Source organism: Ipomoea nil, unplaced genomic scaffold (assembly GCF_001879475.1).
Source record: "Ipomoea nil cultivar Tokyo-kokei standard unplaced genomic scaffold, Asagao_1.1 scaffold1770, whole genome shotgun sequence".
NCBI classification, from domain to species: Eukaryota; Viridiplantae; Streptophyta; class Magnoliopsida; order Solanales; family Convolvulaceae; genus Ipomoea; species Ipomoea nil.
Window position 1 is genome coordinate 3851402 of NW_017618198.1, and position 27868 is coordinate 3879269.

At 35.9% G+C, this 27868-nt stretch overlaps 1 protein-coding gene across 5 annotated transcripts; it reads left to right on the plus strand.

The window, feature by feature from the left end:
* Positions 1-739: 739 nt before the first annotated feature.
* LOC109192420 (coatomer subunit beta'-2-like) lies at positions 740-27608 on the plus strand. Of its 5 annotated transcripts, none has more exons than XR_002056102.1 (26): positions 742-956; positions 1249-1269; positions 1361-1422; positions 1674-1728; positions 2130-2166; positions 2276-2601; positions 2700-2831; positions 2915-3063; positions 4068-4136; positions 4436-4586; positions 4675-4740; positions 5078-5266; positions 5689-5829; positions 5922-5996; positions 6079-6255; positions 6357-6448; positions 6534-6650; positions 7047-7161; positions 7270-7341; positions 7603-7799; positions 7892-7985; positions 8488-8594; positions 8887-9016; positions 9295-9465; positions 9916-9981; positions 10273-10612. XR_002056102.1 is itself a non-coding variant. In XM_019343056.1 (25 exons), exons 1-24 carry the CDS (start codon positions 954-956, stop codon positions 26298-26300), a joined length of 2730 nt encoding a protein of 909 aa, XP_019198601.1. In that variant the 5' UTR covers positions 740-953; the 3' UTR covers positions 26301-26342; positions 26758-26826. The 5 variants fall into 5 exon arrangements, 3 of the variants coding, with proteins under 3 accessions (XP_019198601.1, XP_019198600.1, XP_019198599.1); XR_002056103.1 differs by lacking the exons at positions 742-956; positions 1249-1269; positions 1361-1422; ... (21 more) ...; positions 9916-9981; positions 10273-10612 and adding exons at positions 17186-17400; positions 17672-17692; positions 17785-17846; ... (21 more) ...; positions 26761-26826; positions 27131-27608; XM_019343056.1 differs by lacking the exons at positions 9295-9465; positions 9916-9981; positions 10273-10612 and adding exons at positions 26148-26342; positions 26758-26826 and having other exon boundaries at positions 740-956.
* Positions 27609-27868: the final 260 nt, after the last annotated feature.

Here is a 27868-nt window from a genome sequence, read left to right on the forward strand (position 1 = left end):
GTAGCCCTTTAGCGTGAGAGCTGACGAAGGACACGTGGCGGCTCCCTACATCGACAGGCAGGGCACCCGGGAGGATGACACGTGGTGGCTACGTGGAGGACATGCCGAACGGCTGGAATCCTGTCCCCGGCATGGCAGTTATAAATATCCACCGTAGCTACAGTGTGGGGGACTTTTGGACGATCGATAGGTTGTTGTTAGAGAATCCCGACCGCAGTCAGTCGGTACTCAGAGCAACCAAGTAGATTGTACTTAGGGCCTTTACCTGGATCAATAAAGACTTTACTTGCTTTAATTGGTCTCGTGTTGACTTATATTGCTTACGTATAATTAGCAATATCAGAAGACTTAAATAAATTTAAACCAATAGTAGTATTTATTTAAACTATCATTTTGGGACGAAGTATTTAGACTAGCGTTATTACAAAGTTACAAACATTTATTTTAATAATAATTATAATCCATCCATCATATATTACCTTACATTTATATACTTTAAATTACTGATTTAAAAATAATCATTAGGCATTATCCATTCACACAATGAACATGAAAAATTAGTATATAGTATATATATTGTAATAAGTTACAACATATAAAATATACCATCGGTAATCTACTGACACGAAGTAACTCCCCAAATATATAAAAAGTCATGAATTCAATCAGGCAGTAGTACTAAAAAAAATATAAAATATACCACCAATATTTACTTCTCAAATCCAGATTTTACAAATAAATTTCCCCCTGTTGTCGCATTTCGCAGAGGGAGGTTGCGCTGCGACAAAGAGCAAAACCTCTATAGTTTCTCTCTCTTGATCTCACTCCCAGTGATTCCAATTGCACCCGAGCTCGCTTATTTGCTTCGTCTCTCTTTCACTCGGATCTATACTGCTCTTCAGAATCTACGGTTCGGTTATTCAATCTGAGCAGCATCTGTTCCCTATGTGAAAATGGTGAGTCTCTCTGTCTTATCCGCTTTCTCGGTGTTTTTCCGTATTCACTTACGAGCTAGATCTGATTCGATTTGGCGACGCTCGTCGATCATTGTTTGGAGAGTGGCAGTTTTGTTCTCCTCTTTTAGTTTCTATTTGTATGATTCGCTTACGAATTGCGTAGTTTAGGATTTTGGTTTGAGTGTTGGAAGTTGTAACTCGCTGAACATTCTAGTGTGCTGAGATCGGGTAGTGTTGTGCTTTGACTAACTCAATTTTGTTTTTCTTTTGTTGCGACCGTGAAATGCTGCAGCCTCTGAGGTTGGAAATTAAGGTACTTTGCTATATATCAATACATGCATTTATGTGTATGTATACTATTTCGATAACAATGTGCACGATTCTGACTTTGATTGTTGCATCAGAGAAAAGTTGCTCAAAGATCAGAAAGAGTTAAGTCTGTGGACCTACATCCAACAGAGCCATGGTAAGTTGGTAACTAGCTTCTATTTTCTTATCAGACGATGCCATTTAAGTTTTATGTGTATTAATGCATATGCTTTACACTGATATTTGGATGCATACTGGTGCTAGGAAAATACAATGTCAAAAACATGCTATTGTTCTACTTATAGAAAAGACTTATCCTAGATCTAAGTCTATCTTTATGGATGAAGATTATTAGCTTCAGGCTATTCAACTACGTATTCACTGGTCTTACTCTTGTTTCTTCTCCAGGATATTAGCAAGTTTATATTCAGGGACTGTTTCCATCTGGAACTACCAAACTCAGGTAAATGCAACTTTAATGATGCTTATGTTGTATTCCATATTAGGTAGTGTTGGTTGGTGCTATTTACTATTTTGTAGCCAACATGTTTCACTCTTGTTCTCATGCATTTTTCCTCTTACCCTAGACTTTAAAATACTGTTTTTTCCTCCCAAAAACCTTTATTAAATATGAAATGCATGTGCTTTTGTTTACTGCTGACAGTGGCTCTTTCATCCACTGCAACTAGTGAAGCGTTTTGTTGTTATATTTTAGGAACATGAATAAAATTCGCAATTGGAGTAGTTGTAGCACTGATAGTAGTTATTTTTCTTGGAGGTGCTGAATATTTAACTTAAAATTGCTTAGATAAACAAGTTGTGTGTTATCAAATGCTAATGATTGCTTCATCTTGTTTGTTGCAGACAATGGCAAAATCTTTTGAGGTCACTGATCTACCAGGTGCTTGAGTAGGAATGTGTTGAATGTTTAGTTGGTCAAAATATGTATAAGCAACCTTTTGCTTGATGAAGGTTGGCTGTTCTGTGACACCTACTTTATTCTCTTGCAGTTAGGTCTGCAAAGTTCATAGCACGTAAGCAGTGGGTTGTAGCTGGTGCTGATGACATGTTTATTCGGGTATACAACTACAATACCATGGATAAGGTCAAAGTATTTGAGGCGCACACTGATTATATTAGGTGTGTAGCCGTGCATCCTAATCTTTCATATGTGTTGTCATCGTCTGATGACATGCTTATAAAGCTATGGGACTGGGAGAAGGGCTGGATATGCACTCAAATATTTGAGGGCCATTCCCATTATGTGATGCAAGTGACATTTAATCCAAAAGATACCAATACTTTTGCTAGTGCATCTCTTGATCGTACAATAAAGGTAAGGGTTTCTTGTTTTTTCGCTGTACTCTCAAACACTATCATTATATAAATTGGTTGAGTTTGACAATTGGAAGACGCTCATACTTCTATTTATAGATTTGGAATCTTGGCTCCCCTGATCCAAACTTTACGCTGGATGCTCATTTGAAAGGTGTTAACTGTGTAGACTATTTCACTGGTGGTGATAAACCTTACTTAATTACTGGTTCTGATGATCACACTGCTAAGGTTTGTCACTCATTCTGTTCTCACTTTCTCTTTTGTGGTTGATTAGAATGGTGCAACCTGAATTCTGTTTATATTTGGAACAGGTGTGGGACTACCAGACTAAAAGTTGTGTACAAACTCTTGAAGGGCATACACATAATGTCTCTGCTGTATGTTTTCATCCTGAACTACCTATTATAATCACGGGTTCTGAAGATGGTACTGTTCGTATATGGCATTCAACAACATATAGGTAAAGTTTTCATTACAGGGTTACTTGGTGATTCGTAGTGGTGTATATAAGCTGAGCTGAACATCTCTATGGCTTAACTCTGTGTGAACTTTATTGAACCCAGGAAATGAAAGATTGGCCAGAGCCTGGTAATCATTTAGGTATTTCAACAAATAGGTTGTATGCACAAGGAAACCATTTGCAATGACTAGCTCACTTAATGATAACAATTTTACCACATCTTTATCAGAAATAAGCAAAGAAAAGTGAAATAAGGGGCATGTGGGAATACAATTGAGTTGCTGCACGGTTGATTGCTAAAATTAATTTACTATACCATGATGTCGTGGCATAGTAGTTGGTATAAGTGGAGGTATTGTTGGGGATTTCAGGTTTTGTCAGCAACTGTTAGGTAAAATGGGGCGGCAAAGCTGTTATATGGAGGGATGACATATTGTCAGTTGTCACTTTGGCAAAATGGCCAATCTGAACAGAATTAATATGAGAGAGTGCAAAGCAGCTTAATATTACTATCATTAGGATGGTGTTCTCCATAACTGCTGCTGTTGGCTAACAACATATTTGGGAGAACAGCATTGAAACATGAAAATGATCTAGGTTGGGGGTTGAAGGCCAAGAGAGAGAGAGAGAGAGAGACAACTAGGTGAAAAACTTCAGTTTCCTCTATAATAGGGTCTTTTCTTTTAGCAGAACTTTGCTTGATCTAAGGATTGAAGAAAATGTCTTAACTGGGAGTCTGGAACAACTATGAACTATCTTATTGTTGTTAGTCCCTAATCAGTTTGACATACATAGAGCCTTTAAGTAGGACCCTCTGAATCACAATTTATTCACTTCATGACAGTTTTTCTTTATGTAAGCATGACATGCTCTATGTTGTATACTTGTATCTGCATTAGGACCACTTGAATCTTTTACTTTTCAATTCTTAAGCTCTTTTAGTGTTGATGTCATATCTGCTACCAATTATGGAGTCACCTTAAATGGTTGCGTTTTTCCTGCAGACTTGAAAACACATTGAATTATGGTCTTGAAAGGGTCTGGGCTATTGGTTATACCAAAGGTTCAAGAAGGTCAGTTGTTCTCTCATACTGCACCTACGTCACTGCTTATATGCGTTTATTTTAGTGTGGAGTTCCTTTTACATTTTCATTTAGATGGAAGAAATTCCCTGTTCTAAATTTCAGGATGTTAGTGTCGAATGTCACTCTTTTGGATAGGAAAGTTGGAAATATTTGCCGTAGTGTTGGTACTAATTTTTAAAATGTGTTGAGCTTGAGAGAACAGTGAAGAGCATCAAGTAGTCTTTCCTTTCATGTTCTACATTTTTTTCTGACTAAACTACATTTTCAACTTTGTGCTAAATGGACAGGGTTGTGATTGGTTATGATGAGGGAACTATTATGGTTAAAATGGGCCGAGAAGTACCTATTGCTAGTATGGATAACAGTGGAAAAATCATATGGGCAAAGCATAATGAGATTCAAACTGTCAATATCAAGAGTGTGGGATCAGATTACGAGGTATTGCTTGATTTATGTCCTACTTTAGTGACAACACTTATACAGCTAAAATCTTTGTGGTGAATCAAGTATTTGATGTTTGCCTCAGGTCACTGATGGAGAAAGATTGCCCTTGGCTGTCAAGGAGTTGGGAACTTGTGACCTCTACCCACAAGTGAGTTTGCTTTACTTTCTGAACCTAAATATATGGGTTTGTGTGAGAATGAAAGAATTTTAATCAGCTCCAAGTTTAACTATTATTACATTGGCACTCTCATTGACCAGAAACAAAGTTTAGTAACAGTCTTTGTATAACATAACCATTTCCATTATTCTGTTTTATACTTTGTTTTTATCAGTGTCTTTTTTGTATGTGCATTATTTTTATTTACTTGAATGTATGTTGTGTTTGTCCTATTAATTGGATCAGTTTTGAGTAGACTCAGGTAAGCTGCATTATTAATCTTAAAATGTCTTTTGATGTTATTCCATCTTGCTTTCATACTCTACAGAGCTTAAAACATAATCCCAATGGAAGGTTTGTTGTTGTTTGTGGAGATGGGGAATACATCATATACACAGCTCTAGCTTGGAGAAATCGGTCTTTTGGCTCAGCACTTGAATTTGTTTGGTCATCTGATGGAGAATATGCTGTGAGGGAAAGTACATCAAGGATTAAGATATTCAGTAAAAATTTTCAGGTAAAATATATTCGCTTCAAATATATTGGACCCTATGTCTTAGGGGGTGTTTGGTTTACAGGCAGTTAATCTTAGGGGGTGTTTGGTTCAAAGAATGTTTTGAGGCAATGTAACATTCCTAGAATCTCACATAGCCTAAGAATGTGGAGGGAATGTGATTCGCATGGATGTTACCAAAAATGAACTAAAAACAAAGTTTGCGAATCTTTCATTCCCTTGACCAAACAAGGGAATATGATATTACAATATTCACATTCCTGGGGTTATGTGAGATAACTCGAACCAAATGCCCACTTAATACCTTGTTCCATTGACTTTGTGTACCCTAGATTACGTTCATTTTACACACATTTCGCTCCTATTCACAATCTTGTGGTGCCTGAGTTATGGTTTCTCCTTTTAATCATAATAATGCCCTTCAGGAGAAGAAGAGCATTCGGCCTACATTTTCTGCTGATCGCATATATGGGGGTACACTTTTGGCGATGTGCTCAAATGATTTCATTTGCTTTTATGATTGGGCTGACTGCAGGTTGATACGACGCATTGATGTTAATGTTAAAGTAAGAATAAGAAGATGGGTGGTTATTTGTTGTTAGGCTAGGGCTACTGATTTACTCAATAATCATTTGCTGTTTTGCTCCAACTTTTCCAGAATCTCTACTGGGCTGAAAGTGGTGATTTATTAGCAATTGCAAGTGACTCTTCATTCTACATTCTTAAATATAATGTGAGCTCTCATTCAGCAATTCTTGATCTCATACATATAATCTTATATTTAAGAACTGATTGGATTTGAGTTAATATTGCAGCGTGATGTTGTTTCTGCACATTTTGATGGTGGAAGATCAGTTGATGATCAAGGCATGGAGGAAGCTTTTGAACTCCTATATGAGATCAGTGAACGGGTTAGAACTGGAATATGGGTTGGGGATTGCTTCATTTACAATAATTCTTCCTGGAGACTGAATTACTGTGTTGGTGGTGAGGTAAATAATACATCTTTAATTGTTTGTTTAAATTGTACTCTTGCAGATTATATTTTGTTCTTACACGCGAGCAAGCAACATGCTTTATATGATATTTTCAGGTTACCACAATGTTTCATTTGGACCGCCCAATGTACCTGCTGGGGTATCTGGCAAATCAAAGTAGGGTTTATCTCATTGACAAAGAGTTCAAGTGAGTAGGGATTCTCATAGTGTTTTGATGGGGGGATTATTAGTTAGATCAATACCTAATAGACTTCTATAATGTTTTGCCCCAGTGTTATGGGATACACATTACTCCTAAGCTTGATTGAGTACAAGACACTTGTGATGCGTGGTGATCTGGAACGAGCAAATGAGGTTTTACAATCAATTCCTAAGGAGCATCACAATAGGTACATCATGTAGTTAGCCATTTGTAATTATTTCAACATCATCTGGCCATTGGGAAATGATGATTTACTTGCAATCGGGTTTGGAATTTTATTACTTCTTTCGCAAAACTGCAATTGGTCTTTTGGACGGGTCGCGAACTGGATTCAAGAAAATTGCAGATGCCATTTTGGTACACTTAATATATTAGACTGTCTGTTAGCAGATTGTTTACAATGGCTTTAAGCTGCTTTGCATTACATTACTGCAGAATACACATTCTAAAAGCGGCAAAAAAACAAATGAAAACTAATTGAAAATGGACTCGCATGCATTCTTTTTATAATATTTCCTTCCTTGTATCTTGATCCTGCAAATTAAATTGTATGTTTAATGATTAAGAATTGCCTTTGTCTCAGTGTGGCCCGTTTCCTGGAATCTCGAGGGATGGTAGAGGAAGCATTAGAAGTTGCTACTGACCCTGATTACAGATTTGAACTGGCCATACAATTAGGGAAGTTAGACATTGCTAAGGCAAGTGCATCTAACTTTTAGTTATCAAAACATTGCATTCTTCTTTTTCCTTTTTTCATATTCTGTGGTTAGAGTTGTTAAAGTGTTCTTTTACTTTTATACATGCAGGAAATTGCTTTAGTAGCTCATAGTGAATCCAAGTGGAAGCAGTTGGGTGAACTTGCTATGTCTTCTGGAATGGTAATTGTTCAATTTCAATTTGTGCTGACATTGCTTCTCTTGGATCTCTTCAACTTTGTTTTGTTGTTGATACTCATCTTGATATAATATATGGAGTAGTGTAATTGCTTTTTGACAAGTTGACCTCACAAATTTTATGATTTGTGAAATTACCACTTGTGACAATTCCTTTACATTTCAGTTTTGCTATTTGATTTAGTGCTTATAATGTTCTACCTTTTCATAGGCTTTTGATGGGACGTCTTTTGTTGTGTTTTGCAGTTAGACTTGGCCGAGCAATGTTTGAAGCAAGCAAATGACTTGAGTGGTTTATTATTACTGTACTCATCTCTAGGAGATGCCGAGGGAATAACTGAACTTGCATCTCTTTCCAAAGAGCACGGGAAAAATAATGTTTCATTCCTTTGTCTTTTCATGTTGGGTAAAGTGGAAGAGTGCATTCAGCTATTGGTTGACAGGTAGTACTATTGATTGCTTGTCCAGATCCTTGTGAGAAATTAGTGCTTTTAAATTTGTAACATTAAAATGAAAGTTTTTTTCAATATTTCAGCAATCGGCTACCTGAGGCTGCATTTATGGCGCGGTCTTATTTACCGAGTAAAGTATCTGAAATAGTTGAGATTTGGAAAAAGGATCTTAATAAGGTTAGTACTTGATCTGCCATTATCTGAAATACTTCAAAATTTATTGCTTAGTTGTGAGCTATATGGAGATTCTGAGAGTTGTGTATTGGTTTAACTCTACACTCCTGCTCATTTAATTGGATGGGTGAAATTTTTTAATGGGTATAGTGTGTTTGGATAATTGGATGGGTGAAATTTTTGATCCTTTCTTGGGGGAAGAAAAAAAATGCATGGAAATTGGGTGAGAAAATAGGTTCCCCATCGCCCTGTCCTATCAAATATTTAATCCCCAAAATGATAAGAAAATGTGGAGAAATTGGTTCGGTTCTCAACACAATTTACATGCCCCATATACGTTTATGACTATTCTCTCTCCCTTCCTAAGTTCTTCTCATCCAAACATAAATGTTTGTCCATTTTCCTTTCCCTCATTTCTTCTGCCCTATTTTTTTTCACCACTTTCTACCACCCAAACACAACGTTATGTCTTGACATATTTCGTTGTTTGAATTTTGGAATACAGATTAACCAAAAAGCTGCTGAGGCTTTGGCTGATCCCAAAGAATACCCTAACCTGTTTGAAGACTGGCAAGTCGCACTTGCAGTTGAATCTAGTGTTGCTGAGACAAGGTATGTAGGGCTATTTTCAGCTTCTTCTGGTTTTATATTTTTAATCTTAAAATTATTCTGTTGAGTATATCAAAATATGCTTAGGATGTTCCTTCTTTTCTGGTTTTTATTGTCGGGTATCGCTACCATTATGCTAAAGGATTGAATTGGAGTATGTCCTGCAATTTTATAATTTGATTTATCAGTGTATGTGTATGTATATAAATGTGTGTGTGTAATCTAATGTGAAATTGGTTATTAACTCCTCGGTTATTTGTTGGCTGTCATCATTACTTTCTCATTTCCTCTGCAGAGGTAGACTTCCACCGGCATCTGAATATGTTAATCAAGCTGATAGATCAACAATCAACGTTGTCGAGGCTTTCAGGAACATGAGGATGGATGAAGAGCAACCCCTTCAGAATGGAGACTTGGATCATGAGGTATGTATTGTCAATTGCAAAGTGGACTATTATATGCATATTTTTGAAAAATGAGAATGGAAATCAACAATTTGCTTTTATATGAATGGCTTTATAGAAAGATGTTGCCTTGAAACCTGTAATCCCTGTTCCTTTTTAATTCTCTAAATCCATTTTAAACTGCAGAGTAACTGAATTTTTTGACCCGTTTGAGACTTTTTCTATTCTAGTCACTAAACACCACTTCAGTATCTTCATTTTGGGCTGTGTTTCAGTTGTTCATTTGCTTTCTTGTGCAGGTTGCGGACCAGAATGGGGATGAGGTGCAAGATGATGCTCAAGAAGAGACTGTTCTGGTGGATGCTGACTCCGTGGATGGTGCAGTACTCATTAATGGAAGTGGGACTGAAGAACAGTGGGATATGAATAATGAAGGAGAAGAGTTAGCCTAAAAGCATTTTGTTGGACAGGTATGAAGTTCCTAGTTTTGTTGCTGGTGATTAGTTCAATTTCTTTTAGCTACTATTCCTGACTTTTGTGCTTGCTTCCAAATCTTGTCTTTTTCTTTGTCCCACTTTTTTTTAATCACTCTTTATAATTCATGTTGCTTTCTGATTTTCTGGTTGGTGGGTAGTTAATAATTTGATAAGACCTTGTTGGAAAGTTCATAAAATTATTGGGAGCACTTTTGGGTCTAGGACCTATTATTGTTTAGTTTCTCACTTTCTTGTACTGTTTGTGCTTTGTTTCATTATCAAATCCTTATTAGAATTTGGTTGAGTTTTTAGAGTAGTAGATGATCTCTGACAATTATCCTTCTCCGTTTCTATATTTTCCCTCCACTCATCTCGTTTGTCCAGCAGTGTATTGTATCCTGTGATGGAGCCTTACTTTCCCCTCCTGTTTTATTGGTTTTGCAGTTCTTACACCACATCAGTGATTCCAGTCTAGAAGGTTGGTTCCAGCTGTATGTAATTCATCAAAAGGTGATAATTGAGTTCTCGTTGCTAAATGTAATTGTGATTGATGAATATGGTTCTAGAGCTTCCTGCATTTCCCAAACATTCTAGAGTTACAAATATTGCTTGTACACTCGCCTAAATTGAATCAAAAGCAACCTTTCATGTTTTATTGTGGTCCTAGATTTTGATCAATCTGCTCATTTTGAAACTAAAATGACAAAACACCTAAAATGGTTAAGTTGCTTTTTCACATTCTATTTTGGGCATCTTTATACCTCTTGCTCACTGTGGTTTCTTGTTTGCTGTTTACACCAGGCTTGCTGCAACTGTTGTATCAAGGGACCAAGTTCATGGCTAGCTGCCTATTTGTGGTGTGATTTTGTAGTAATGAGTTATGTCAGCATACAGTATACACATCTTCCAAGCATGAGTTATTAGTTGAGCTGCGCATAGTTGTTTTTGTTAACATTCTTTTGAGCTAACCTTTTTTTTTTTCTTTTTCTTTTTCTTTTTAAATGTTCCAATTTTTACATACCATCATGAATGTAGGAAAACTTGATATTATAGTGTATGAAAGGAAGAGGTGGTTTTACAATCATGCTATTCAGCTGGGCTTACCCCACTTTGACTGGTAGCATACATAATAATTCTGGTGTATGTGGAATTGTAGAAGTGCCGTCTGACTGATCCTTCCTCCAAGTTTGAAGTATTATCAACTTTGGTCCTCAATTTACAAGCCTACCACACTAAGTCCTCCAACTTCTCTAAATCTATCACTAATAGTCCAAATTTCATTAACGGTCTTCTAATTTTGAGGCATTGCCAGTTTTGGTTCTTAATATACAAGCTTATCACAATATATTAGTCTTTCAACTTTTTTAAAGCTATCACTAATAGTCCTTCGTTGATTATTTTTTAGGTTGTAAGTTGAGGACCAAAATTGATGGCATCCTTCGTTGATTTTTTTTTAGGTTGTAAATTGAGGACCAAAATTGATAGCATCCTGTGTTGATTTTTTTTTAGGTTGTAAATTGAGGACTAAAATTGATAGCATCTCAAACTTAGGGGATCGTTATTGATAACTTTAGGAAGTTAGAGGACTTATTAACTATTATTGTAGGCTTGTATTTTTTTTTTTTTTTTTTTTGGAGTATGCACAAAGAGTCATGGCCTCTACTGAGACTTGATCTCATGACCTCCCATATGAGAGAGTCACTACATGCCATTTGAGCACAAGGTGCTTGGCTGTAGGCTTGTAAGTTAAGAACAAAAGTTGGTATGCTTGAAACTTAGATGATCTTTATTGGAATTTACTCGAATTTTAATGTATGTACACATATGGCATAAGGAGGGTCGGGTTTGACCTGGTAGAATTTTTGGGCCCCTCGCTTGAAGCCTTGACCGAAGATCAAACATCAATCTGAAAAAAGGGTTCGAGTTTATGATTGACGAAAACTTGAAAGCATATATTGGTATTTTGTGATTGCAATCTAACATGTTCTTAGTATTTGTTCGACATGATATGTCAATATCCTTGATTAGGATGAGACTTGAACCTGTAACCTTAGTGATGTTATCAAATCACAGGATACTTTACAAGTATATGCAATATTAACTTGCAACCATAATACAGTCCTAGCTTTTTTTTATTTATTTATTTTTTATTTTTTTATTGGAATATTGTTGGATAATCGTGAATTAATTATTAGTTTGACACTTTGACATATATAAAATTAACATGTGACTCACGCATTAATTTAAAAAGAAAGAGTTGTGATTACAAAGTTACAACTCTTTGAAAATATAATCAAATATATCCTTAAACTTTATGCAAAAAAATTATTAGATTCATGAACTTTAAAAAAAATTATATTAATTAAACACTGGAACTTAATGAAATAAGCAATAAGTTATTAGTAAAATAAAGATGACATGACACATTTTAATGTTTTTTATAGTGTTCCAGCAACCTCGTCTACTTGAGGAAGAAAACAATCGACAGTCGCCTTCTTCTTTGATCTAAAGGTCTTTTGTTTGAAGAAGTGATCGGCGAACATGTCATCAGTCGCTAGAGCATATATCTTATTTTGTTTGTTTGTTTGTTTTTTAATTTGTAACTTGACAAGTAAGTAATACCAATTTTTATCGGGGGATAACTGGTTATTGAGTCTAAGTGTACAAAAAATGATAAGATAATATGTTTATTGTTACTTTTTAAAGTTCATAGATCTAATTATTTTTTTTGATATACAATTGAAGTGTCTATTTGACCATTTTTCCTAATTCTTTATACAAAACAATCATTTTTATTTATTTATTTTCAAATTTTATCTACTGTCCTACTGAGATGCATTACTTGGACACCTGGACAAATACATCTCACATGGATTTGATCTCATTTACAAACATGTCTCTTAAACTCGTTATTGAATATGTATTTAAAAATAAATGAGAAAATTAATCCAAGTAGTTGCTTCCTAATACTCCTATCAACATTAATTTAATTGCTAGTCCATTGTGTATCCCTTTGGTTTATCTCACCCCACTAAAAGTTTCATATTTGCTAGTCCATTGTGTATCCCTTTGGTTTATCCCACCCCACTAAAAATTTCATATTTATACGAGTTAAGCTCTAACTATACTACAACAGTTAACTCATGAATGTACATTTGACCCAAGCCTTATATATTAGTTCAAATTGTTATTAATAGCAAGTGTGTGATACATCTTCCCTGATTGCTTAAGACTACATGTTCTTGTGAAAGTCTCAAGTGTTGTCTCAATCAACAATCCACAAATGCATATTTACTGATTTTACTCATTGCCTCAAAATGTAATGTTTCCTCAGTCAGCGTTCTACTGCCTCTTGTTGACGATTTACAGAGTGTAACGAGTTAGACTATTATGCAACTAGTTCGTCTTCTGACTTTCGGCTGGAGGGATACCCTTAGAGAACCAAAAAAAATTATGCAACTAGTTCATGGCTATAGATTTGACCTAAACCTTATAAATTACTCCAAATTTTCATTAATATATGATGCATCACATGCTTTAGCTTAAGATTCAATATGCAAAACAAGTCACAAGTTTCATACACCTTACCCATAATGCCAAAAATAGTTGGAGAGCATTAAGCAACCCAAAACTTGCTTTTAGCTTTTGAAACATGGCTTGTGTTTCATTGTTCAATAGATTTAATGCAACCTCCCAACTTGCTTTAATTTCTTATGAGTTTTATGATGTATGGTTTTGTTTATGCTTCCAAGGATTTAAGGAACAATTCAAAATTTATTTATTTTTAAAAACAACACATGGACTTATTATTAGATTTCATACAAAAATACTTATATTTACGATTAAAGAACTTTAAATTTAATCGTAAGGAGGGGTGAACAACAGGACACAATGAGTGTAGCTAGAGTGGCGATTTCCTACCACTTGACTACTTGAAGTGCAACGTGGATGCTGCTTTGTTCCCAAGTGAGGATAAGGTTGGCTTCATTGTAGTATTGATGGATTAAACATGAGCTTTTATTGCGGCTTGTAGTAACGGTTTGTCGTGTGTCTATGATGCATTCTTCGTTGAGGTTTTGGCTTGCAAGAATGACTCTCTTGACTGAAAAGGTGCGATATCAAGGTAACAGTGGAGACCAATTGTCTCAACATTTCAAATGGAATTAACTGTAGTTTAGTTTACGTACTCATCCTATGTTGGTCTAGTTTTAGAAGAGTGTGTTTATATGGTTCAATCTTTAGGCAATACTTTAGTTAGACATGTGAAACAGTCAGCGAACAACACAATTCACACCTTAGCAAAGACTACTTGCTCTCAATTTGGTCATATGAGTTGGTCGGGAGTACCACCTTTATGAATTCTTGACTTGATGTAATAATATTTTTTTAGTTGCTTTGAAAAAAACTTTAAATTTTTTATGGACTGATAAGTGCCAAAGAGAGTATAATTCACGGGGTACTTTAGAGGTTAATTGTGTATTAATTGTGTCATTTTAAAGCCTATTTTGTGGATATTATAGTTTAAAGTGCTTAAAGTATCAAGGGAAGGGCTAATGATGGGACACTTGTACATTTTAGGGAAATGGAGACTAATTGAGGACAAGTTGGCTATTGAGAATCTGAAAGTGGAAGCAAACCAGGCAAGTGTGGTACGAGCTCCATACGCATGTAAGTGGGACGTATGAGAGTTGACAGAACGGATCACGACTATTGATTGAATTTAACTTTAGCATTGGGTTAAACGACTTCCAAGGGTCACACTACAATTCATTGATCTTGATTCATCTTGATTTTACTTAATTACTTGTAAATATTTACTTGCTTTCTATTCTACTTGTTCTTGCAAAAATGCTACTTGATGATCTCCTCTTTAGTCTTGAGACCTAGCTTCTTGATGTCTCTCCGCCCTTATACTTACCCATGTTCTTCTCAACTCCCACGTGCCATCCTTGAGAGACGACAACCCGAGAGTTTCGCTCAACCTTCTTCCCATCTACCACTAAACTTCAATTTGTCATCGACCAACATGTAAGCAAAGTAGTTTGGTGTAACATTTAATTTGCCTAATCCATTTAGTAATTCAATGAAGTAGTGGAGTTGGAACCCATCATTTTCTTATTTAGCAATCAAAGACCACCATTGTGCCTAGTACAATTGAGTTTCAAACGATCCGTCAAGGTTGCAAAAAACGTTACGCGCCTCCTAGTTGTCGATTTATTTTTTAATTTTTTAATTTATTTTTTATTTTTTAAAAAATAAAAAAATTTAAAAATAAAAATTGTAAAATTCATTAATAAAACATAAGGTTCCTATAGTTTTTTCTTACAAATTATTTACGTAAGTGGTTGTAAAATCTTTCAAAATATTGTTGAAACTATCTAAATACATAAAAAATTAAAACTATCTATACGATTTGAAAAAAAAAAATTGTCCAAAACGGACAACCGAATCAAAAGTTATGCATTCCAGAACTTTTAACACTTTACAACGCCCGCAATAAATAAATAAATAAATTAATTAATTAAATCGCCGAACCAACCGGCCGGCCGCGGACGAGGCCGATTCTGGCCTTCCTCGCGGCAGCCGACGGCTGCCTAACGCCTAGGCGCGATTTTTACAACTATGAACGATCATGAGTTTAACTTAACAGGTTGATAAGTTAAAAATTAATTGAAAAACAAGTTCAAGGCTTCAACTTCAAACTAATTTGCTTTAAAATTCAACTTTTATTTATTTAACAAAACCAACAAACTTAATGTTCTTTACAAATTAACTATTTTCTTCAAAATGAATCATATGCTTTTTAATATCCAGTTTCTTAGAATTGGCATATATAATATGATTTTTCATGACAATTTACTTTCATTATCCAATGCTCCTCCAACAAAAGCAGAGGTCATGCCCAATTGTTGCCTCTAAAAAAGTACCCCTTGAAAAATAACGTACCTAGAAATTACGAGAAACTAAAGAGGGTGGGTTAGTTAAAAATCTCTAACCCTGTTTGCCTAACAGAGCCAGGTTGAAAGCATGAAGTTGCTTAAACTCAAGCCCCCCATACTTCTTGGGGGCACTGAGCTTATCCCACACCAACCAATGAATGCCTCCCCCGTCAAAACTTGTTCATCTTACGCTCTAGCCCTTCATAGAAGGACTTAGGTAGCTAGAAGACACTCATGACATACATGGACATAGCCTGTGCCACAATTTTAAGGAGCACATCTTTCCCTGCCCGGGATAGCAATTTTTTGTTCCAAGTCCCAACTCGATCCCCTATTTTATCCTCTATTTAATAAAAGACAACCCTCATATTCTGCTCCACAAACGAGGACAACCCCAAATATTTCTCATAATCCTATGTCTGCCCCACCCCCAAAACCTCTGTCACCTTCCCCCTCACCCAACTTGCGTATTCCTGCTAATGCAGATACAATACTTGTCAAGGTTAACTAACTGTCTAAACATGTCTTCATAAACGCCTAAACACTCCTTTACCTCCCGAGCTTCCTCCACCTTCACTATGATAAATCGAAGGCTATTAACAACAAAAATTAGGTGTGAGACCGGTGGAGCCCCTCTAGCCACCCTGCACCCATGAAGCCCCCTTATCCTACGCTCGCAACAACAGCCGAAGTCCCTTTGCACAAATGATAAACAAATAAGGCAATAAAGATCCCCTTGCCTCAAACCTCTCGTAGGCACCACTATCCCTGCCACATCCCCATTAACCATAATATTATATCTAACAGTCGACACACAAGTCATGATCAAATCCACCCACCTCCTCGCAAATCCAAACCCCTCCAACATCATCCTCAAAAACCTCATTCCATCCTATCGTATGTCTTAGCAATGTCCAACTTTAGAGCAACCCAACTCACCACCCCTATTTGCTTCTAATGCAAAAAAGTCCAACCTTCGCCACCACAAGGATTTATCTGTGTCTGTCCGAAATGAATGTACTTTACAACCCGACACCACCTCCTTAAGTAAGCCCTTAATGCTATTGACAAACATCTTTATCATTACATTACATAAGGCAATAGGTGTGAGATTCAATACTCCGATACTTTCCGAGCTAAATTATGATAATTAAATGATATTTATTTATTCAGTCATTAATAATAATAATAATAATAATAATAATAATAATAATAATAATAATAATAATATAATGTAACCCGTATGAGTAGCTCAACTGGTCACAGAGGTGAAACTTTGGAAGAATGACCAGGGATTACATCCTCCCAAATGCATGCTCTGTCGGAGGGAGCAACCTCTCAAAGTGAGGGGGGTTCCTTGTGCGCAGTGAGCACATGTCTAGCCTCTGTGGTTCATGTTCAGTTGAGTTACCATGATTTACATCTTCCCAAATGCTCTGTCGGTGTGAGCAACCTGCGCACAGGTCTAGCCTCTGTGGTTCATGTTCAGTTGATTTACCATGATTTACATCCTCCCAAATGCTCTGTCGGTGTGAGCAATCTCTCAAAGTGAGGGGTTCCTTGTGCGTAGTGAGCACAGGTCTAGCCTCTGTGGTTCATGTTCAGTTGAGTTACCATAAATGCTCTGTCTGGTCGGGATGCGGGGACCCTTATGATTGGGGTTCAGCCTTCTTTGGAAGAATAATATAATATAATGTATAATAAAAGTAAATATTCATTTTCACATTAATAATTTACTCCATATGTTAGTATGTTACAACATTTAAAACATACCACCAATATTACTTCTCAAATCCAGATTTCGCAGAGGAAGCTCGCGCTGTAACAATGAGCAAAACCTCTACAGTTTCTCTCCCTTGATCTCATTCCGTCCCACTACCAGTGATTCCAATTGCACCCAAGCTTGCTTGTTTGCTTCGTCCCTCTTTCACTCTGATCTTCCGGTTCGGTTATTCAATCGGTGCAGCATCTATTTCCTCTGTGAAAAATGGTGAGTCTTTCTGTCTTCTCTGCTCTTTCGGCATTTTTCTGTATTCAGTTACGAGCTAGATCTGATTGGATTTGGCGAGGCACGTCGATCATTGTTTGGAGAGTGGCGGTTTTATTTTCACGATTCTCTTGCGAATTGCGTAGTTTAGGATTCTGGTTTGAGCGCTGGGAGTTGTAATTCGCTGAACATTTTAGTGTACTGAGATCTGGTACTGTTGTGTTTTGGCTGACTCAATTTTGTTTCTTTTTGTTGCGACCGTGAAATGCTGCAGCCTCTGAGGTTGGAAATTAAGGTACTATGCTATATATCAATACATGCATTGATGTGTTTCTATAATATTTTCAATAACAATATGCTCGATGCTGACTTCGATTGTTGCGTCAGAGAAAACTTGCTCAAAGATCAGAAAGAGTAAAGTCAGTGGATCTACATCCAACAGAGCCATGGTAACTAGCTTTTATTTTCTTATCAGACAATGCCATTTAAGTTTTATGTATATGAATGCTTAGGCTTTACAGTGTCATGCTAGTTTATATTTGGACCTATACTGCTGCTAGGAAATTACTTTAAAAACATGCTAATGTTCTACTTATTAAAAAAACAAAAAAACTTATCCTAGATTAAAATCTATTCTGATGGATGAAGACTATTAGCTTCAGGTTATTCAACTACTTATTCACTGGTCCTACTCTTGTTATTTCTCCAGGATATTATCAAGTTTATATTCAGGGACTGTTTCCATCTGGAACTACCAAACTCAGGTAAATGCAACTTTACTGATGCTTGTGTTGTATTCCATTTTATGTTGTTTTGGTTGGTGCTATTTAGTAGCCAACTGCCAACTTTTTTCACTCTTCTTCTCATGCGTTTTGCCTCTTACCTGGATAAAAATAGTGTTCTTTCCTCCCAAAAACCTTTGTTAAATATGATATGCATGTGCTTTTATTTACTGCTGACAGTGGGTCTTTCATCTACTGCAACTAGTGAAGTATTTTGTTGTTATATTTTAGGGACATGAATAAAATCCATAATTGGAGTAGTTGCAGCCATAATAGTAGTTATTTTTGTTGGTGGTGCTGAATATTTAACTCAGTTTTCTTCGATAAACAGGTTGTCAGTTATCAAATGCTAATGAATGCTTCCATCTTGTTTGTTGCAGACAATGGCAAAATCTTTTGAGGTCACTGATCTACCAGGTGGAGTAGGAATGAGTTGAATGTTTTGTTGGTCAGAATATGTATAAGCAACGTTTTGCCTTGATGAAGGTTGGCTGTTCTGTAACACCTACTTTATTATCTTGCAGTTAGGTCTGCAAAGTTCATAGCACGTAAGCAGTGGGTTGTCGCTGGTGCTGATGACATGTTTATTCGGGTATACAACTACAATACCATGGATAAAGTCAAAGTATTTGAGGCTCACACTGATTATATTAGGTGTGTAGCTGTGCATCCTAATCTTTCATATGTGTTGTCATCTTCTGATGACATGCTTATAAAGCTATGGGACTGGGAAAAGGGCTGGATATGCACTCAAATTTTTGAGGGCCACTCCCATTATGTGATGCAAGTGACATTTAATCCAAAAGATACCAATACTTTTGCTAGTGCATCTCTTGATCGAACAATAAAGGTAAGGGTTTTTCTTGTTCTTTTTTCTCTGTACTCTCAAACACAATCATTATATAAATTGGTTGAGTTTGACACCTGGAAGATGCTCATACTTCTATTTATAGATTTGGAATCTTGGCTCACCTGATCCAAACTTTACCCTGGATGCTCATTTGAAAGGTGTTAACTGTGTAGACTATTTCACTGGTGGTGATAAACCTTACTTAATTACTGGTTCTGATGATCATACTGCTAAGGTTTGTCAGTCATTTCTGTTCTCACTTTTTCTTTTTTGGTTGATCAGAATGGTGCAATCTGAATTCTATTTATATTTGGAACAGGTGTGGGACTACCAGACTAAAAGTTGTGTACAAACTCTTGAAGGGCATACACATAATGTCTCTGCTGTATGTTTTCATCCTGAACTACCTATTATAATCACGGGTTCTGAAGATGGTACGGTTCGTATATGGCATTCAACAACATATAGGTAAAGTTTTCATTAAAGGGTTCCTTGGTGATTAGTAGTGTTGTAGTTAAGCTGAGCTGAAATAAATAGGGCTCAACTCTGTGTGTGCTTTATTGAGCCCTGGAAATGAAAGATTGGCCTCAGCCTGGTAATCATTTTGGCATTTCAACAAATAGGTTGTATGCACAAGGAAACCACTTGCTATAACTGGCTCACTTAAAGATAACAATTTTACCACATCTTTATCCTAAATTAGCAAAGAAAAGAAAAATAATGGGCATGTGGGAATACAATTGAGTCGCTACATAATTCATAGTTGATATTAATATACTATTCCATATTTCCATTATGTCATGGCATAGTAGTTGGTATAAGTGGAGAAATTGTTGGGGACTTCAGCATCTGTCAACAACTCCACAACTGTTTTGTAAAACAGGATGTCAAAGCTGTTATATTGAGGCTTTACATATTTTAATCTTGGCAAAATGGCCAATCTGAACATAATTTATATTGGATAGTGCAATGCAGCTTATGGTTACTATCATTGGGATGGTGTTCTCCATAATGTTTGCTAACAGCATATTTGGGAGAACAGCATTGGAACATGAAAATGAACTAGGGGGGTGGGGGTTGAAGGCTGAGAGAGAGAGAGTGTGTGTGTGTGTGACAACTAGGTGAAAAAATTTAGGTTCAATAGCTAATTAACTCGTCAATGTTTTTTCATGATCACAATAGGATCTTTTCTTTTAGAAGAACTTTGGTTGATATAAGGATTGAAATATTGAATAAAATGTCTTGACTGGGACAAGTATGAACTATCTTAGGGTGTGTTTGGTCTGCACATGGGAATCGGAATCGGAATTGGAATCAAATACTTGGTAATGGTAATGGGTTTTGGTGAAATTATTTTGCATGTTTGGTAGTAGGGTGGAATTGGAATGATTACCAATATTGATGTTTGATTGTGTATGACCCTATAATGGGAATAGATGTTATAAAAATACAAAAATAAAAAATCAAGGCAATTGATCATATAATGACATCCAAAGCATCAATATGAACAAAAAAAAAAAAAAAAAAAATCTAAAAGTACTAATCCAAACTTAAAAATTAGATTACCAATAAGATGGAATGATATCCCTTTTTAATTAGGGAATGGAATTTTTAATTGAAGTGGTAATCAAATCCCATAGTTGTGTTTTAAAAAGTTGTCAACCAAACACTAACTATGATTTTGATTCCCATTTCTAGTGTGTAAACCCATGAACCAACACACCCTTATTGTTGTTAATCATAACCAGTTGGCATACGTAGAGCCTTTCAAAAAGGCCACTCTGAATCACAATATATTCACTTCATAACAGTATCAGTTTATGTAAGCATGACATGCTATATGTTGTCTCTGCATTAGGACTACTTAAATCTTTTGCTTCTCAATTCTTAAGCTCTTTTTGTGTTGATGTCATATCTGCTACCAATTATGGAGTCTACTTAAATGGTTGCATTTTCCTGCAGACTTGAGAACACATTGAATTATGGTCTTGAAAGGGTCTGGGCTATTGGTTATATCAAAGGTTCAAGAAGGTCAGTTCTTCTTTCATACTGCACCTATGTCACTGCCTATATGCATTTGTTATAGTATGAAGCTTCTATTTTACATTTTAATTTAGATGGATGAAATTCCTTGTTCTAAATTTTGGGATGTTAGTGTTGGACTTGGATGTCACTCTTTTAGATAGGAAAGTTGGAAATATTTGCCTTAATGTTGATACTAATTTTAAAAATGTGTTAAGGTTGGGAGAGCAGTGAAGAGAATGAGTAGGCAAATCATTTTCCTATCATCTTCTACATTTTTTCTTACTAAACAATATTTTCAAATTTTGTGCTAAATGGACAGGGTTGTGATTGGTTATGATGAGGGAACCGTTATGGTTAAAATGGGCCGAGAAGTACCTATTGCTAGTATTGATAACAGTGGAAAAATCATATGGGCAAAGCATAATGAGATTCAAACTGTCAATATCAAGAGTGTGGGATCAGATTACGAGGTATTGCATGATTTCCATCCTACTTCAGTGACAACACTTCGACAACTAAAATCATTGTGGTGAATCAAGTACTTGATTTATGTCTCAGGTCACTGATGGAGAAAGATTGCCTTTGGCAGTCAAGGAATTGGGAACATGTGATCTCTACCCACAAGTGAGTTTGGTTTACTTTCTGAACCTAATATTTGGTTTTGTGTGAGAATGGTGTTTCAATTTTGAAATCCTGATTTCATGTTATGGATTTACCTTTGGATTATGTTGAGCCATTCTCCTTTGAAACTGTGCAGAGTTCATAAGTGGGCCTTATGTACTAGTTGTCAAAATGTTCCTACCTATCTATTACTCTAAACCTGAAGTGCCACCCCGTAGAATGTAAGAGTGTTGATTGGCACCAAGTTTAAACATCATAAAAATGGCACTCTAGCTCAATGACCGCAAACAATGTTTAGTTACAGACTGTGTATAATTTATACTCTGTTTTGATCAGTGTCGTTTGTGTATGTGCTTTCTTTTTATTTACTTGAAAAGTTTGTTGGGTTTGTCCTTTTATTTGGATAACTTTTGAGATTCAGGCAAGCTGTGTTATTAGTCTTAAAACTTCTTTTGACATCACTCCATCTTGACATTACAGAGCTTAAAACATAATCCCAATGGAAGGTTTGTTGTTGTTTGCGGAGACGGGGAATACATCATATACACAGCTCTAGCTTGGAGAAATCGGTCTTTTGGCTCGGCACTTGAATTTGTTTGGTCATCTGATGGAGAATATGCTGTGAGGGAAAGTACATCAAGGATTAAGATTTTCAGTAAAAATTTTCAGGTAAAATATCTTAGCTTTGGACCCTAATACCCTATTTGGTCATTTGCTTTACTGGTGGTTATTAATCTTAATATCTTGTTCCATTCACTATGCCTACCCTACATTATGTTTGTTTTACACATGTTTTACTCCATTTCACAATCTTGTGGTGCCTTTGAGTTATAGTTTCTCTTTTAATCATAATGTCCTTCAGGAGAAGAAGAGCATCCGACCTACATTTTCTGCTGATCGCATATATGGCGGTATTCTTTTGGCGATGTGCTCAAATGATTTCATTTGCTTTTATGATTGGGCTGACTGCAGGTTGATACGGCGCATTGATGTTAATGTTAAAGTAAGGATAAGGTGATGGGTGGTTATTTGTTAGGGTAAGGCTACTGGTTTACTCGATAATCATTTGCTGCTTTGCTTCAACCTTTCCAGAATCTCTACTGGGCTGACAGTGGTGATTTATTGGCTATTGCAAGTGACTCTTCATTCTACATTCTTAAATATAATGTGAGAGCTCTCATTAAGCAATTCTTGATCTCATATATTCACTCTTATATTTAAGAGCTGATTAGATTTGAATTAAATACTTCAGCGAAATGTTGTTTCTCCACATTTTGATGGTGGAAGATCAGTTGATGATCAAGGCATAGAGGAAGCATTTGAACTCCTTTATGAGATCAGTGAACGGGTTAGAACTGGAATATGGGTTGGGGATTGTTTCATTTACAACAATTCTTCATGGAGACTGAATTACTGTGTTGGTGGTGAGGTAAAAAAAATACATTTTTCATTTTTTTTTTTTTTAAAAAAAATGTACTTTGGCAGATTATTTTGTTTCTTCCATTTGAGCACGCAGCATGTTTTATGTGATATTTTCAGGTCACCACAATGTTTCATTTGGACCGTCCAATGTACCTACTGGGGTATCTGGCAAATCAAAGTAGGGTTTATCTCATTGACAAAGAGTTCAAGTGAGTAGGGATTCTCAGTATTTTGATGGAGGGATTAGTTGGATCAATATCTAATAGACTTCTATGTTGTTTTACCCCAGTGTTATCGGATACACATTACTCCTCAGCTTGATTGAGTACAAGACACTTGTGATGCGTGGTGATCTGGAGCGAGCAATTGAGGTCTTATCATCAATTCCTAAGGAGCACCATAATAGGTACATCATGTAGTTAGTCGTTTGTAATTATTTCAACATCATCTAGCAATTTGGAAATGATGATATACTTGCAATTGGGTTTGGAATTTTATTTCTTCTATTGCGTAACAGAAAATGGTCTTTTGGAAGGGTCACAAACTGGGTTCAAGAAAATTGAAGATGCCATTTTGGTACTCTTAACATACTACACTGCATTATCTTGATTCTTTACAATGGCATTAAAGCTGCTTTCTGTGCATTCCTGCATAATACACATTCCAAAATAGGCAAAAAGCACCTGAAAATTAGTTGAAAGTGGACCCATATGTATTCTTTTAGAAACTATTTCCTTTAGTCTTGTTTCCTGCATTTAAATTGTATGTTTAATGATTAAGAAATGGTCTGTCTCAGTGTGGCCCGTTTCCTGGAATCTCGAGGAATGGTAGAGGAAGCATTAGACGTTGCTACTGACCCTGATTACAGATTTGAACTTGCCATACAACTAGGGAAGTTAGACATTGCTAAGGCAAGTGCATCTAACTTTTAGTTATCAAAACATTGCATTCTTCTTTTTCCTTATTTTCATATTCTGTGCTTAGAGTTGTTAAAGTGTTCTTCTTTGTCTTTTATACTTGCAGGAAATTGCTTTAGTAGCTCGTAGTGAATCCAAGTGGAAGCAGTTGGGTGAACTTGCTATGTCTTCCGGAATGGTAATTGTTCAATTGCCATTTGTGCTGACATTGCTTCTCTTGGATCTCTTCAGCTTTCCTCTTGGATCTCTTCAGCTTTCCTTTGTTTGTTGATACTCATCTTGATATAATATATGGAGTAGTGTAATTGCTTTTTGACAAGTTGACTTCACAAAGTTTATGACTTGATATATTTGATTTAGTGCTTCTAATGTTCTACCTTTTCTTAGGCTTTTGATGGCACAACTTCTTTTGTTGTGTTTTGCAGTTAGAGTTGGCAGAGCAATGCTTGAAGCAAGCAAATGACTTGAGTGGTTTGTTATTACTCTACTCTTCTCTAGGAGATGCCGAGGGAATAACTGAACTTGTATCTCTTTCCAAAGAGCACGGGAAAAATAATGTTTCTTTCCTTTGTCTTTTCCTGTTGGGTAAAGTGGAAGAGTGCATTCAGCTATTGATTGACAGGTACTACTGTTGATTGCTTTTTAAGATTCCTCTCAGGTGTGTACTTTTTAGTTTGTAAATTAAAATGAAAACTCTGTCAATATTTCAGCAATCGGCTACCTGAGGCTGCATTTATGGCGCGATCTTATTTACCTAGTAAAGTATCTGAAATAGTTGAAATTTGGAGAAAGGACCTTAACAAGGTTAGTACTTGATCTGCTATCATCTGAAATTCTTCAAAATTTATTGCTTAGTTACGAGCTACATAAAGATTCTGATTATTCAGTATTGGTTTGACACTAAATTCTTGCCCATTATGTCCATTTCAAAGGTCCTTGAAAAGGACTATGTTCTTACCTCAATGGGGTTTCCTTTATTTTTATAGTAAGCTTCAACAATAATCGTTCTGTCTTCTGGGGTGGTTTAGAAAATGATGGGGAATTGGGCGAGAAAATAGTTCTTCGGCCTGTTCTTTCAAATATTTACTCCCAAAAATGAGAAGAAAATGAGGATATAAAATTGGTTTGTTTCTCGACACTCGACATAACCTAGCTCCTCTTTCTTATCACATGCACTATATACATTTTTTAGTCTTCTCTCTCCCTCTCATCCAAACAAAATTTTTTGTCTATTTTCCTTTCCCTCATCTCTTCTCTCCCATTTTCTTTCCCCACTTTCTACCACCCAAACACAACATTATGGCTTGACATATTTCAGTGTTTGAATTTTGGAATACAGACTAACCAAAAAGCTTCTGAGGCTTTGGCTGATCCCAAAGAATACCCTAACCTGTTTGAAGACTGGCAAGTTGCACTTGCAGTTGAATCTACTGTTGCTGAGACGAGGTATATAGGGGCTACTTTTGCCTTCTCCTGTTTTTTTTTTTTTTTTTTTTTTTTTTTTTTTTCTTCTTCTTCTTCTAATTCTTCTGTTGGAGTTTATAAAATATGTTTAGGATATTCCTGCTTTTCTGGCTTTTACTGTTCTGCCATCCCTAAATTGGTTTCTCAGTGTATGTGTATGTGTATAAATATATGTCTAATCCATTGGGAAATTGGTTACTGACTCCATTGTTGTTTGGTTAAGTTGGCTGTCATCATTACTTTCTCATTTCCTCTGCAGAGGTAACCTTCCACCGGCATCTGAATATTTTAATCAAGCTGATAGATCAACAACCAACCTCGTGGAGGCTTTCAGGAACATGAGGATGGATGAAGATGCCCTTCAGAATGGAGACTTGGATCATGAGGTATATATTGTCAATTTTGAAGAGGACTTTATATGCATATTTATGACAAATGAGAAAATGGAAATCAACAATTTACTTTTATATGGATGGCTTTATAGAAAGATGTTGCCTTGTAACCTGTAACTCCTGTTCCATTTTTCATTCTCTATATCTATTTTAAACCTGCGGAGTAACTAATTTTTTTTGACCCTTTTGAAACTTTTTCTATTCTAGTTGCTTAACACTACTTGAGTATCTTCATTTTGTGCTGAGTTTCAGTTTTTCATATTGCTTTCTTGTGCAGGTTGCAGACCAGAATGGGGATGAGGTGCAAGATGATGCTCAAGAAGAGACCGTTCTGGTGGATGCTGACTCCGTGGATGGTGCAGTACTTATTAATGCAAATGGGACTGAAGAACAGTGGGGTACGAATAATGAAGGAAAAGAGTCCGCCTAAAAGCAATTGGCTGGGCCGGTGTGAAGTTCTAGTTTTGTTGCTGGTGATTAGTTCAATTTCTTTTAGCTACTATTTTCTGACTTTTGTGCTTGCTTCCAAATCTAGTTTTTTTCTTTGTCCCACTCTTTTTAACGACTCTTTATAATTCATGATGCTTTCTGATTTTCTGGTGGGTGGGTAGTTAATAATTTTGTAAGACCCTGTTGGAAAGTTCATAAAATTATTGGAGCACTTTTGGGTCTGGGATCTGTCATTGTTTAGTTTCTTGTACTGTTTGTGCTTTGTTTCATTATGAAATCCTTATTTGAATTTGGTTGAGTTTTTAGAGTAGTAGATGATCTTTGGCACATATCCTTCATCCGTTTCTATATATTTCCCTCCTCTCATCCCTTTTGTCCAGCAGTGTATTGTATCCTGTGATGGAGCCTTACTTTCCTCTCCTGTTTTATTGGTTTTGCAGTGCTTACACCACATCAGTGATTCCAGTCAAGAAGGTTGGTTCCAGCTGTATGTAATTCATTAAAAGGTGATAATTGAGTTATTCTCGTTCCTAAATGTAATGTGATTGATGAACTGGATGCTGTTTGATATGGTTCTAGAGCTTCCTGCATTTCCCACATTCTAGAGTTCCAAATATTGCTTGTGCACTCACCTAAATTGAATCAAAAGCAAGGTTTCATGTTTCATTGTGGTCCTAGATTTGATTTGATTAGATTAATCTGTTCATTTTGAAACTAAAATGACAAAACACCTAAAGTTGCTTTTTCACATTATATTTTGGGCATCTTTGTTCCACTTGCTCACTATGGCTTCTTGCTGTTTTACACCAGGCTTCCCGCAATTGTTGTCTTAAAAATATGCACAATCAAGGGACCAAATTCATGGCTCGCTGGCTACTTGTGGTGTGATTTTGTAGCAATGAGTTATGCCAGCATACAGTATACACATCTTCCAAGCTCGAGTTAATAGTTGAGCTGCTCATACTTGTTTTAATTAACATTCTTTGGGTCCGAACTTTTTTATTTTTGATTTTTTTTTTTTTTTTTAAATTTCCAATTTTTACATGCCAGCATGAATGTAGAAACACTCAATATGATAGTATATGATAGTGAAGTTGCAAGATAGTACTGTGATGTTGAGCAATTCATCTTAGGGAGATCTCTTGTAAAGTTGCAAGGTGACGTGGAGAAGATTCTCTTAGGGAGACCTCTTGGTGTCCAAATGTTTAATAATCTAATTGTCACCCTTGTTGTCTAATTGGTCATTTCATTGATATAGCTCCGAAATATCTACTTGGTATTTTTTTAATATCGTTTTGGTTTTGTTATTTTATTTTATAATGAAAATCATTAATAGCAATTTATGCTCAAAGATTTTTATTATTATTATTATTATTATTATTATTATTATTATTATTATTATTATTATTATTATTTTTCGGTTGTTGTTGTCAGTGTACTACTATAATTGGATTTAAAAAATCACTTAATAGAAAATTGATAGATGAAAAAGTTGATTTATAGACAATCGATAGATATATAATGTGACATTAAGAATATTAAAATTTT

Excerpts from the sequence above, each read along its gene's own strand:
- LOC109192420 (XM_019343056.1), top strand. Across the intron at positions 6,651-7,046 it reads CCTAAGGAGCATCACAATAG|TGTGGCCCGTTTCCTGGAAT; the intron begins GTACATCATGTA and ends CCTTTGTCTCAG. Across the intron at positions 9,017-26,147 it reads ATGGAGACTTGGATCATGAG|GTTGCAGACCAGAATGGGGA; the intron begins GTATGTATTGTC and ends TTTCTTGTGCAG.